The sequence below is a fragment of the Triticum aestivum genome, chromosome 3A, assembly GCF_018294505.1.
Source record: "Triticum aestivum cultivar Chinese Spring chromosome 3A, IWGSC CS RefSeq v2.1, whole genome shotgun sequence".
In the NCBI taxonomy this organism is placed as follows: domain Eukaryota; kingdom Viridiplantae; phylum Streptophyta; class Magnoliopsida; order Poales; family Poaceae; genus Triticum; species Triticum aestivum.
In genome coordinates this window covers 552774428-552786350 of record NC_057800.1, presented here as the reverse complement: position 1 = coordinate 552786350, position 11923 = coordinate 552774428, and the positions used below count along the sequence as shown (strand labels likewise).

Sequence of the window (11923 nt, the reverse complement as noted above, 5' to 3'; positions counted from 1 at the left end):
CTGGGGCTTAGCATTTGAAACGTCCTTTTTTTAAATAGACGCGGACAGGATGAGGTAAAAGGATACGTCCGCGCGGTGGGCGCACGACCACCGCATCCCAGGACAGGCCCGGACACGACCCCAAATCTCTATCCAAAGAGACAAAAACAGGATAAAACGGACGTCCATTTGGAATCGCGCGGTGGAGTTGGCCTCACATCTTTCTTTCTTTTTACCCCAACCATTGTGGTTCTGGGGACAAGAACAGATGTGATAATTCACTCATGAGCTAGACCGCCGTGTCTGGCGGCCATTTAACCACACCACACGAGCTGCTTTAGCCTTTTAGGTAAAGCTGACCTGCCACGAGCCCACAGCCACGAACGCAATTGACACTGTGCACTACTACTGCTGCTGCTGCTTTTCTACAGCTCTACAGTGGAACGGAATTGCCTGGTACTGGTAGAGTGGTAGTGGTAGGATACCACGTCCGTGTGCGCGTGTCGTGTCTGAAAACACACCCAGGTTGATGTGTACGTAGTCCGCAGCCAGTCTAGACATGCATATGGGAATAAGTACAAGTTAACCGTTTTTCTCTTTTTTCCTCTGACGAGAAATGATGGGTAAAGCATTGCATAATCAAGCCGGAGAGGCAGCTTCCCATTCATTCTTCACCAACACTGAACACCTTTTCGTGTACCGTTCCAAAGGTAATGGTACAACAACCGAAATCATGGCCAGTTTTAGTATAAAGATCAAAGAAGCTTATGCACATCCAAAAAGAAAAGGAAAGCAGGGTGTAAACTTTCGGAAGAACGGAATGATTATGTCGCCCTGCCTTCTATATTTTCCCATATATAGAGAGAGAGACCTCCCTCCCTCGATTTTTTTTTTGAGAAATACCCCCTCCCTCGATTACAATGCAGAACAAACTGATGGGCTGCTTTTCTATGTAAGCCTTGGCCCGTTTCTCCCTACCGAGAGAGTGGCCTCGTTAGCCGCTGGCTTAACCGCCCAGGCCCAGGCGCAGGGCAGCGCCGACGCCCCCAGTGTTGGGACAGCTGGAGCTCCTCTGCCTCTGCGTTGCCTCACCGCCGGTGAGCTCAGGGATCCACGCCATCGACGATCAGTGGTCAGTCGGGCAGGACAGCAGTGACATGTCCGCGGAGGCGGTGACGTACGACATAAATGCCTTCTTGTGGAGGAAAAATAATGGAGCAGGCAATCATCTTGCCGAAAGCACATCTCAAAGCAACCGGAAAATACCTAACTATGCTGATACGCAGAACAGACAAATACCAAACATAAGTGTTGAAATCACAGATATATCACAAACATTAAACATGCAATAGACCAATCCATTAAGTTCATATATTGTTCTAAAGTTTCCTTCCATGTCGTATTAAAGCTTATCAAAGACCATTTATTGAAGTTTCAATCGACCAAAGCGTATTGAATGTTTGGTTGGCACACACTAACGATTCAAACTTGTACTCCCTCCATCCGGAGTTACTTGTCGCAAAAATGCATCAAAAGGGATGTATCTAGAACTAAAATACGTCTAGATAAATCCATTTCTCCGGCAAGTATTTCCGGACAGAGGGAGTATATTTCTATCCATGCAAATTCAACAATATTTCAAAGTCATAATTTTCAAAAAAATCAAATATGAGTGAAATCTGCACAAGAAACACATAAACCAATCCAAATAAAACATGAAGATATATGATTGAAACATAAAAAAGAAACCACTTCCACGTATGCTCAACTAGGTCATTACAAAGCTTCTGATGTGACCACATTTTATCTTTCGGTGGACTTAAATCTGTGGAGTCTACCATTGTGCTATAATGCTTTCAACAAACTTTGCTTTGTACAATATAATTCATTTTTGGTTGATCTGTACATATTGTAAATTTTGTGGTAGATTTTAAAAAATGTTCTGCAAAAAAAGTTTGTTAACAATGTATCACATGCTCTACCAGAGGATTATTAGGAACCTTTTCTTTAAAACAACAAGCTCCTTGTCCATTTCCATTAAAGAAACCGCAACAAAATTATTACACAAACTAAAAACAGAAGGAACAGTAAAGATAAAGCAAAGCCTAAAACACATTCCATATCAACCTATCACGTGCTCTCTCGAGTTTGGAGTATTTCCGGCACTCCTATATCTGAGAACTTTACAATAAGAGTGACAAAAATTCCAGCACCCACGTATATGATTCTGAGAACTTCACAATAAAAGTCACGGAAAATTCTAGGAACAAAGAGAAGATAATATATCGACTGTGTCACAAAATTTCAAATCCAAATTCAAAACATCACTCAGAAAACTAAAAAAAATGACAAATCTAGCTATGAATGGTAGCTACTTCAAATTGAACTGTGAATTCGGACAATTTAACACTCTATTGTTAGACTTTGATTCTATAATTTTATAGCATAATAGATATATGTAGTGTTAGGTCTCCAAAAAAATATTTAACTTTTAAATAGGCCAAAACATACAGGTGCACCGGAAGTACCTAAGACATGAAAGTGCTTGATGCGTTCTCCCAAGTGATGGATAAAGGATCGCATAATCAAACGACAGAGGGACAGCTTCATGTGGACTCATGAATAGCTTTTGCTATATTCTTTCAAAGGTAATGATACAACAGCAAAAATGGCATCTGGGCATCTACAGTGATAACTATCAAAAGTGTGTGTGCATATTCAAAAAAGAAAGCAGGGGACAAACTTCCAGAATAATATAATGATTGTGCCGCCCCCGCTTTTCTGGTGCTGCTCTGAACATACAAAGTGGAAGAACCCGATGGACTGCTTTTGTAGGTTGACATATCTTGGTTGAGACTTAAGAGGAGCCAGATGCAGGCTTAATCTTCTTATTTCTGACCAAATTCTCGACAAAGAGCTCTCCTGCACGGTACGAAGACCGGACCTGACAAGAATCGCACCACAGAAAAAGTGAGTTCATGCAAATGGCTGCACTGCTGAGGGCTACGTTTGTATGCTTGCAAAACCTAGTCCAAGGCGTTTGACCATTGTGTTGCATCCGTTGCTGCATGTCAGAGGCTGTTGCCTTTGAGCTCAGTCTGTTCTTTATTTCTTGTTTCAGACTCCTGAACTATTAACCATTTCTTTACGGATTTCACTATATGAAACAGGGGCTTGTCCACCTGTTCATCTTATAAAATTCACTGGTACGGGCTATTATGGAACTACATGGCCACTCCACTACTGGATCGAAGAACTAGAAATAGGACCAGAAACTGTATTTCTTGATTACCTATATAGCATGGGCAATCAAGATAATATTTCCAGAACTTCAGTTATGCATAGTAGTACCAATTTTTTCAGAGCAGCAGTACACAGGAGTAATCAACGACATGTAGCACTTACCAGAGGTCCACTAGCAACATAACAAAAACCCAATGATTCACCATACTCCTTCCAAAACTGGAACTTCTCAGGCGTCACATACTCTCTAACCGTCAAATATTTTTCTGTTGGCTGTAACATCAAGTAGTTTGGTTTATAAGAAGAGAAGGATTTAATTACATGCTACACCAAAGTTAAATATGGGTACAGGGCTAACCTGTAAATATTGGCCCAATGTGAGAATATCAACACCAACTGCCCTTAAGTCAATCATGGCTTGCTTCACCTCCTCGTCAGTTTCCCCAAGACCAAGCATGATAGAAGACTTGGTTATCATCCCTTCTTTGCAAATTTTTGCATGCTTTAGAACAGCTAAGCTCTGCTCATACCTGTAAAAATGAGAGGTCATAAGAGATCCTTCCAGAGCCAAATACCATGAGAAAAGAAGATACAAGGGCTAACTGGACATTGCCAGAATATACTAACTTCTGTACTAGGCACCTTCGTCTAGCATTTATATCAACAGGTGTAATTTTTTTTAGCAAAACTCAAATAAAAGACACCGTGTCATGCAAATTGAAGACATCCAGATACTAGGGAATGACAATTGGCCATCTAAAAGAAATAATCCAATATCTGGCATTTATAAAGTGATATAGCTATAGCAACTCACTGATCAAATTGACAGTAACATTCTGCTTTTGATCGAACCTAAGTAAGGTCTCTTGATATGGTACACATCCACATTTGGTAAGGTTTGTGGAGCTGGATAGAAATTGGATTCATAGTTAGGTCAAATTTGAAGATACATCACCCAGACTAAAACACTCCAATGGCCTGAGGTTGATCACATTGCCGTAGTACAGTTATGTTGTACAACTGATTCAAGTGTCAGAGCACCAGAATGAACAGAAGCAACATTTGTTTAACGTTGTTAGGTTGGTTTCAGCCAGGATTATGCATATTATTAGAGTAAAAATAAGATAAAGCAAATAAATTTATAATCATCGATTTTCTATGTGGATGCTATAGTGTTTCAAACCTCTAGCCATTGTATAGCTTGGAGGAGAATATCAGAAAGTAAAACAGAAAGAAACCGGAAGTAGCGATTCTTTGTAATTTAGCTGTTCCGGAATTGTTGATGAGTGGTAATCGAACAGGTCAGTTAATCTGGGGAATTAAGTTATTGGTGCTTCAAACCTCAATTTTACAATAGTCTAACAGACAATGTCATGCAACTAAAATCAGTGGATCAAATTACCCTGCGCGAGGATCCCTCACAATTCTCTGCAGACTCCTCACAGTTTCAATGTCGTGTGCAAAGACATCTAGATTAGAATCGGCCAAAGAGGAAACAGCCTCCAGATCACCTCGAAAGTCCGAGGTTAAGCATTCCACCAATATCCCAGGTTTGAGCTCCTGAATAGGGAGTCCAGAAGTCTTTAGCATGGTATTTTGAAAAAAGATAAACTTATTGAAAGACACACCAATACAGTATATGAGATAGACCTTCAAAGCTCTCACTGTCTGAGCAAAATGGCCACTTCCACCATCAGGTAAGTCGTCTCTATCAACACTTGTCAGCACAACATAGTCTACTCTGGAAAGAACAGCATTCTGTCAGATATTCTGTGTAATCATGCATCGTAAATTGGCACATTTGCATTGGTTCAAATCCAAACTTCATAAATTGCACCGTTATCTCTTCTTACTAAATCAGTCGCTCAAAGATGACAAGCCAATAGTGGTAAATCTGTAGATAAGCAACCAGCAGAAACTTACCCCCAACTTGCAACTGCCAAGGCCGTGTTCAGAGGTTCCATGGGATCCGGCGGCAGAGGCTTGTTGCTGGTCTTCACGGCGCAGAATCGGCAGCCGCGCGTGCAAGTATCGCCGAGCACCATGATGGTCGCCGTGGCAATGCCGTCGCCTTCCCCGCCCGCCCCTCCCCCTCCGTTCCAGCACTGCGCCCCCAAAAGCAGCAGGTTTCGTTAAACCCGACACTCGAAAGCAGCAGAAATTCCTCGTGCCGATCGTATTATGCTAGGCACGCAGGATCGAATCGCACGAGCGAAGCATCGCCGCGGCGGGAGGCGTGCACCGGTGCGTGTAGAATACCTCGCCGATGTTGGGGCACTGGGCCTCGACGCAGACGGTGTTGAGCTTGAGCTCGCCGAGCGACTCCCGCATCCGCGCGTACTTCTCCCCGTGCGCCGCCCTCTGCCTCAGCCACGCCGGCTTCTTCACCTCCGGGTCCCTCCCGGTGTACGGCCCCGTCCTGGCGACGGACACCGGCGGCGCGGCCTCGGCGCGGCACCGGACCGAGCCGGATCGATCGCGGCGGCAGCTCTGGTTCGCGCAGCCAGGCCGGATCGGCGGGCCCACCTGCCTCGCGAGCGAGCTGTGTATCGTGGCCGGCGAATCGGGCGCCGGATTGCGCAGGCTTGTCTAGCCGTGGCGCCGTGCGGGCGCGGGCGATGGGCTCGGAGCGAGGGGTAAGGTTTTGCCCGTTCCAGTTTTACCCCTCCGAGTGGGCGGCCAACCTCTCGCAATGTCTACAGAGAGAGTGAAGGGTAGAAGGGGTATCTTCTTGGATTGGTTTTGGCAAGAGTGGCATTTTGGTCATTCAATCTATAGTGTAATCTCAAATCGGTTAGAAAGGGCAAATCCTCAAGTTTTTAACAAAGTTGTGGCAAATCATCAGTGTCAATATAAAGAAGGGCAAATCCTCAAAGTGCAGGGAAAGGTATGGCAAATCCTCAAATTCCCCGTCGATGAACACAAGGAGGTAACGCCCAAACGATCAGATACGTCCATACATTGTGATCCGACGGACGAGGAGCTCAAATTGCCGTGAGAGCTCGTTGGTGGCTCAGCTAATCTGGCATCAGCGCCCTCGAACTGGAGCCTCAAAATTGAAAGGGCCTGCTGCTGGCGGCGGCTGATGTTGGACGGCGGGGCGGAGCAGAGTCCGGGTGCAGGGCGCTGCCCAGTGCCGGGGAGCCGGTGGCGACCGGCGCTGAGGGCAACGGGCACGACCCTGAGGCGCTGTAATGTGGACGGGGCAGGGACGACCCAATCGGGCCTGATCCAGTTGGGGAGTTCCGGGCAATCTGGACTGGGAACGAGGCAGAATTTCTTCACTGTCCGATCCAATTGTAAAGTTCCGGGCAATCTGGACGGGGCAGTCGTTCTACAGGATTTAACCGAGCCAATGTCGTGAAGAGAAGCTATATGTTAGCAAGATCCGTGTGGCGACCGTTTGTTTGGCAACTGTAAGTCATCTACAAGACGAGTACCGGAGTGCTATGGAAGAGTACGAAGATTTTAGCGTGGATCACAAGACCACAGGTACAAATTATGAAGCCCATTCTCTAGCTAAAGCTGCCGTGTCACTAGATCCAGCGCGCCGTGTGTGGCTTCTAAATCTCCCTGATATTGCTAATTGTGTCCCAAAATCTATTTTGATTGAATAAAAACTAGTGACACCACTAAAAGAGGATCGATCTGAGGGATCACGTGTTGCACGTGTGGTGGGAAGAAAAAATTACTAGGGCTGCAACTTGTATTTCCATGAGACCGTAGAACAATATGTAAAAATTCCTTATACAATGGAATATTACACATGGTTATATATGTGTTTTTGACACATTATAGGTACTGTAGTATTTATCATAAATGGTACTTCCTCCGTCCCATAATATAAGAGCATTTTGCAAGCTCTTGCAAAATGCTCGAGCTTGCAAAATGCTCTTATATCATGGGACGGAGGGAGTACAACCCAGTAGTAGGATGTATTTCCCCATATATAGCTAAAGGTCCCATGAAAAATATACAATAAAACACCCATAACAGTGCTAAGGGCTAGGAATATTTTTTTATCTCCCTCCCGAGAGGCCTGACAATGTAGCAATGCTTGTCATGAGCTGTGGATTTGACACGATAGAAGGGTTGAATCCCCTGTTTTCCATCAAGGCTTGCATGCTGAAGCTCATATCGGTTGGTGCGAACTCTGATAATGGCACGTCTCCGTTGAGGTATTGCATGACTTGATGCATGCTAGGCCTTGTGCTAGCAAAGGGTTGTGAGCACAATAGACCAAGCTTCAGGACCAGGCATGCCTCATCCGTTTTGCACTTGCCTTGGAGCCTCTGGTCTATCATCTCCACCATTGTTCCTTTCTGCCAATTCTCAAGTACCAAGTCAACCAACATAACTCGATCGCCATTTGCATTCTGCTTGACAGGCCTTTGCCCGCAGGTGACCTCAAGAAGGAATATGCCAAAGGCAAAAACATCCATAAGAGGAGACAGCTTGCCTGTGCGTAACAGTTCTGGGGCAAGGTAACCCATGGTACCGACCACACGTGTGGTATGTGGGTCAGTACCATGATCATACGATTTTGCAAGGTCAAAATCTCCTAGTCGCCCATTTAATTCGCTATCAAGAAGCACATTGCTTGCTTTGATATCTCTGTGGATGATAGCTTTATCCCACTTCTCATGGAGGTAGAGCAGTCCACATGCAACTCCTTTGATGATATGAAACCGCATAGCCCAATCTAGTAAGGGCATTTCTTGTTCACAGTGCAGGTACTTGTCAAGACTACCATTTGGCATGTAATCATAGACCAAAAGGAGTTCACCTTTTCCCCTGCAATAGCCAAGTAACTGCACGAGGTTGCGGTGACGAAGGCGGCCCATGCTAACAATCTTAGTAATGAATTCCTTTGTTCCCTGCTTTGAATCATGTGATAATTTCTTCACCGCAACCTCCAATTGAGATGTAGGAAGTATGCCTTTATACACCTTTCCGAATCCTCCTACTCCGAGTATGTTCTTATTATTAAATCCTTGTGTGCCTATGAACAAATCCTTATACGGGAATCGATGTGGCCCAAACTCGATCTCCCAGTCTTCTTGTAGCTCGATATATGCCAATTTCCTTCGAGCAAATAAAATAATGATAATTCCAGCAATAAGGATGAATGTTGCAATGACTATTGGCAGGACAATCTTTAAGACCTTTGAGTGAGGTTTTGGGCCAACATGAGGTAACTGTGGCAGCTTGGTTGTGTCAATCGCAGGAGCAGTCTTTCCCATGCTGAAGCTCCAGCCAAGTATGTAGTATCTTCAGTTGATGACTCCAGTTGCGGACGAGAAGCCAATGTATGTCGTGTCTGTGAAAACTGTTGAGAGATCATAGATGGTTAACAGTAATGGTCTTGCAGGCTTGGCCATTTTGATGGGAGCCAAAGTTACATCGACCTTTGTAGCTCCTCCGTCATACTCTACCCACACCTGCATCATCTCACGGCTAATGAGGCTCAAGTTCTTGAACATACCAGTTTTGTCGTCAAAGAAGCTAGCATCATGGGATTGCACAGAGTGGAGACTATTCATGTTGATACCAACATGGTTGCCATTGATGTCCTGGAACTCACTATTTTCATTGGTGTCAAGCTTCACCGCAAATATATGGTTGCTTGCTTTACCATTGTTCTGGTTGTTGAGGAGCCCCAAGTACTGGGCTGGCAACGCACTAGAGAAATTCTTGTTTCTGGTGACGAAGAAGGTCATGCCATCAGCACTCTTGTCAGGGTAGGCGGAGAGGATGCTGAAGACGAAGATGATAGAAAAAGACTGTGCATAACCACTAGGCGACATGCGGAAGTGTAGAGGAGTTGGGTATAGAGCATGGCCTTTCAGGTTAAAGGTGCCATTTGTTAGTTCAAGGAGCCCATCTGGTGTGATTGTGGCAGCTCCATCAAGGCTGAGGTTAGCTTGGGCGAAGCCGGAGTAGACAAACTGGTCATTAGCAATGGTGAAGGGTGCTCGGTTGAGGCAAATGAACAGGAAGAAGAGTTGGCATGGAATGAAACACTTATGTTTCTTGTCAAGCATGGGTGTGACCCATTGAAAGTGCAATCATGCCCTTATATTATGTTTTGATGTTAATGAAAATCTACATGTAGGGGACTAACAATGGTTGTCAAGTGAATCTCAGGTGTTGGTCCCCGGTTCGTCAAATTGTGTGTGGATCAAGAGCATACGAAGTGGGTTCTCTCAAGGATGAAGTGTTAAAATGATGTTACATTTTGTTTCCTTGAGTATAAGATCCCGCACTATTAAGAGGGGATCGATTGGGTTCGTAACAGACTTGCTCGAGTCAAAAAAATACTCCTTTCCATAGTTCTTTTTATCCCCTCTTTACTTCTAATCTTTCTGTCTCTGGGAGTGCCGGATGTCCGGGCCTCGTGCCGGATGTCCGGGCTGCTCCCTGGATATCCGGGCCTAGCCATTCCAGAATGCACTTTTGTGCAGTGTTGCTATCGGATGTCCGGGCTCCCAGTGCTCGCCGGATGTCCGGGCTCCTTGCCGGATATCCGGGCATAGGTGTCCAGAGGACGTTTTTATGCTGGGCTGCGCGCCAGATGTCCGGCCACCTGCCGGATGTCCGAGCCTTCCAATTATGCCGGATGTCCGGGCTTGACCCCCGGATGTCCGGCCCCTCTGTTTCCTGCTTTGTTTTCTGCCTTGCTCTTTAAGTGGCTTGCCAGGCTGGATGTCCGGCCCCTAGCCCGGATGTCCGGCCTTCCCGTTCACTTGCACTACAACAGCCATATTTGAGCTCACACTATATATAGCCCTTCTCCCCCATGGGAGAGGGTTGACCATTCACTCTTGAAAAACCCTAGAACACATCTCACTCTCTCTCTTACACCTCCACACCAAATCTTAGATCCCCAAGGGATTTGAGAGCATTCAAGAGAAGTTGTCCAATCAAGTGATAGATCCACTCCTTCTCCATCTTTGCACCAAAGGAATTTGTGATTTGAGCAAGTCTTGAGCTTTTCCCCATCGATCTTGTTACTCTTGGAGGTTGGAGACTCCTAGGCGGTAGGAGTCTTTCGGAGAGGAATCGAGCTTTGTGATTACCCCCGAAAAGTTTGTGAGGGTTCGGAGACCACCCCAAGGTCTACCACTAGTGGTTGAGAAACGCCTTCGTGGTGTTGTCTCAAAGGGAGAATAGGGTGAGCCTTCGTGGCGTTGGTGTGCCTTCGTGGTAACATCCACCTCTCTAACGGTGACGTAGCTTCCCTCCAAGGAAGTGAACATCGGCATACATCCTCGTCTCTCGGAGTTGCGGTTATGCCTAACCCTAACTCTCTACTTGTGGTTACTTGTCTCTTAGCACTTACTTCATCACTTTCTATTTGCCCAGTTACTACTTGTGTTACCTGCTTAGTACTTAGTACTTCACTTGCAATTGTTAGGCTCACTTTCACATTCCGCATTATTGCCTAAAATTGTTAAGTAACAATTAAATTTTTTAGTTGTACCTATTCACCCCCCCTCTAGGTCCATCTCGATCCTTTCAATTGGTATCAGAGCCTCGTGCTCTATTCTTGTGGCTTAACCGCCCTAGAGCGAGATGAACCCCGATGGGACTCCCCTTGTTGTAGATCCGAAGGATAAAGGCGAGGCTTCTTCTGAATTCAAGACCTTTACTTCTGAGTATCTAGAACGGGCCCTTGCTAAGCAAAAGGAGGAGCATTATGCTTCTATCGAGGCCTTGGTCCAAATGAGGATAGCCACATTGTCCACGGTGCTTGCACCACTTTCGGGTGGTGCGGCTTCGAGGCCAACTGTGCCTACTCCGTCACTTGGTCAACAACCTCCTAGCAATGAACACTCTAGTGTTTCTTGGCTTTATGCAAGACCCCAAGTTGAGAAACCAAAATATAACCCTCAAGGCAAACCTCCTTTACTTGATGCCACTTCCGATTTTTCTTTGTGGAGAGTTGGTATGCAGGATCATCTTCAATATGGAAACGATGAGATGCTAGAGATCTTGGAGCATGGTTACCATGTGGTTGATCCAAAGAATCCTACACCAAGAGAAATTTATGACAAGAATCTCAATGACACTGCAATCATGTGTATAAGGAGAGGTATGGTTGAAAAGCAAAGGAGACCTTTCATACACATCACAAGTGCCAAGGAATTATGGGAAAGTATTATAAGATCCAAGACCGGTACCTCCACCCTCTGGAGTGCTCAATATGAAATTGCCAAGGGACAATTGCAAAACTTTTGTATGGGGAAAGGTGAAACTCCAAATCAACTCCTTGAGCGTCTCATGACTCTCACCGCTGATATTGAGTCGTGTGAGTGTGACAAGACATAAGATGGATTTAACATGACTAAGCGATTCCTTGTGGACAAGTTGCTCCATGCTCTTGCTCCATATCACCATCAGATGGTATGGGACATAAGACAACACCACGCCTTCAAGGAAATGACTACAGATGACATCATATCCACTTTCCAACTATTTGAAGAGTCAAAGGCAAATGCTACAAAACATCTTGCCATGCATGGTACTCAATCGTCGAAGATCAATCTTGCATTGAAGGCCAAGCATGTATGTGAAGTTGAGCAAAGTGAAGAAGAAGATGATGATGATGAAGAAGAAGATGGTGATGAGGTTGAATCCGATGAGGGCCCTTCATATGAAGACATGGCTCTCTTTGTCAAGAAGTTTAGCGCGGGAAAAT

General features: G+C 45.2%; 1 protein-coding gene and 1 pseudogene across 1 annotated transcript; both read right to left on the bottom strand.

Annotated features, from left to right (window-relative positions):
- Positions 1-2590: 2590 nt before the first annotated feature.
- On the bottom strand, positions 2591-6990 carry LOC123056984 (lipoyl synthase 1, chloroplastic). Its single transcript, XM_044480178.1, has 9 exons — positions 6974-6990; positions 6175-6556; positions 5482-5811; positions 5146-5327; positions 4873-4963; positions 4625-4782; positions 3581-3752; positions 3385-3495; positions 2591-2923 (listed from the first exon to the last, which is right to left on the bottom strand). Exons 1-9 carry the CDS (start codon positions 6988-6990, stop codon positions 2837-2839), a joined length of 1530 nt encoding a protein of 509 aa, XP_044336113.1. The 3' UTR covers positions 2591-2836.
- Positions 6991-7165: 175 nt separating this feature from the next.
- Positions 7166-9562, bottom strand: LOC123058619 (L-type lectin-domain containing receptor kinase SIT2-like; annotated as a pseudogene).
- Between the last annotated feature and the right edge of the window lie 2361 nt (positions 9563-11923).

Coding starts and splice junctions, on each gene's coding strand:
- LOC123056984 (XM_044480178.1), bottom strand. Junction 3,753..4,624: donor GTGAGGGATCCTCGCGCAGG/GTAATTTGATCC, acceptor TCATTTTTACAG/GTATGAGCAGAGCTTAGCTG. Junction 3,496..3,580: donor CATTGGGCCAATATTTACAG/GTTAGCCCTGTA, acceptor TTGATGTTACAG/CCAACAGAAAAATATTTGAC.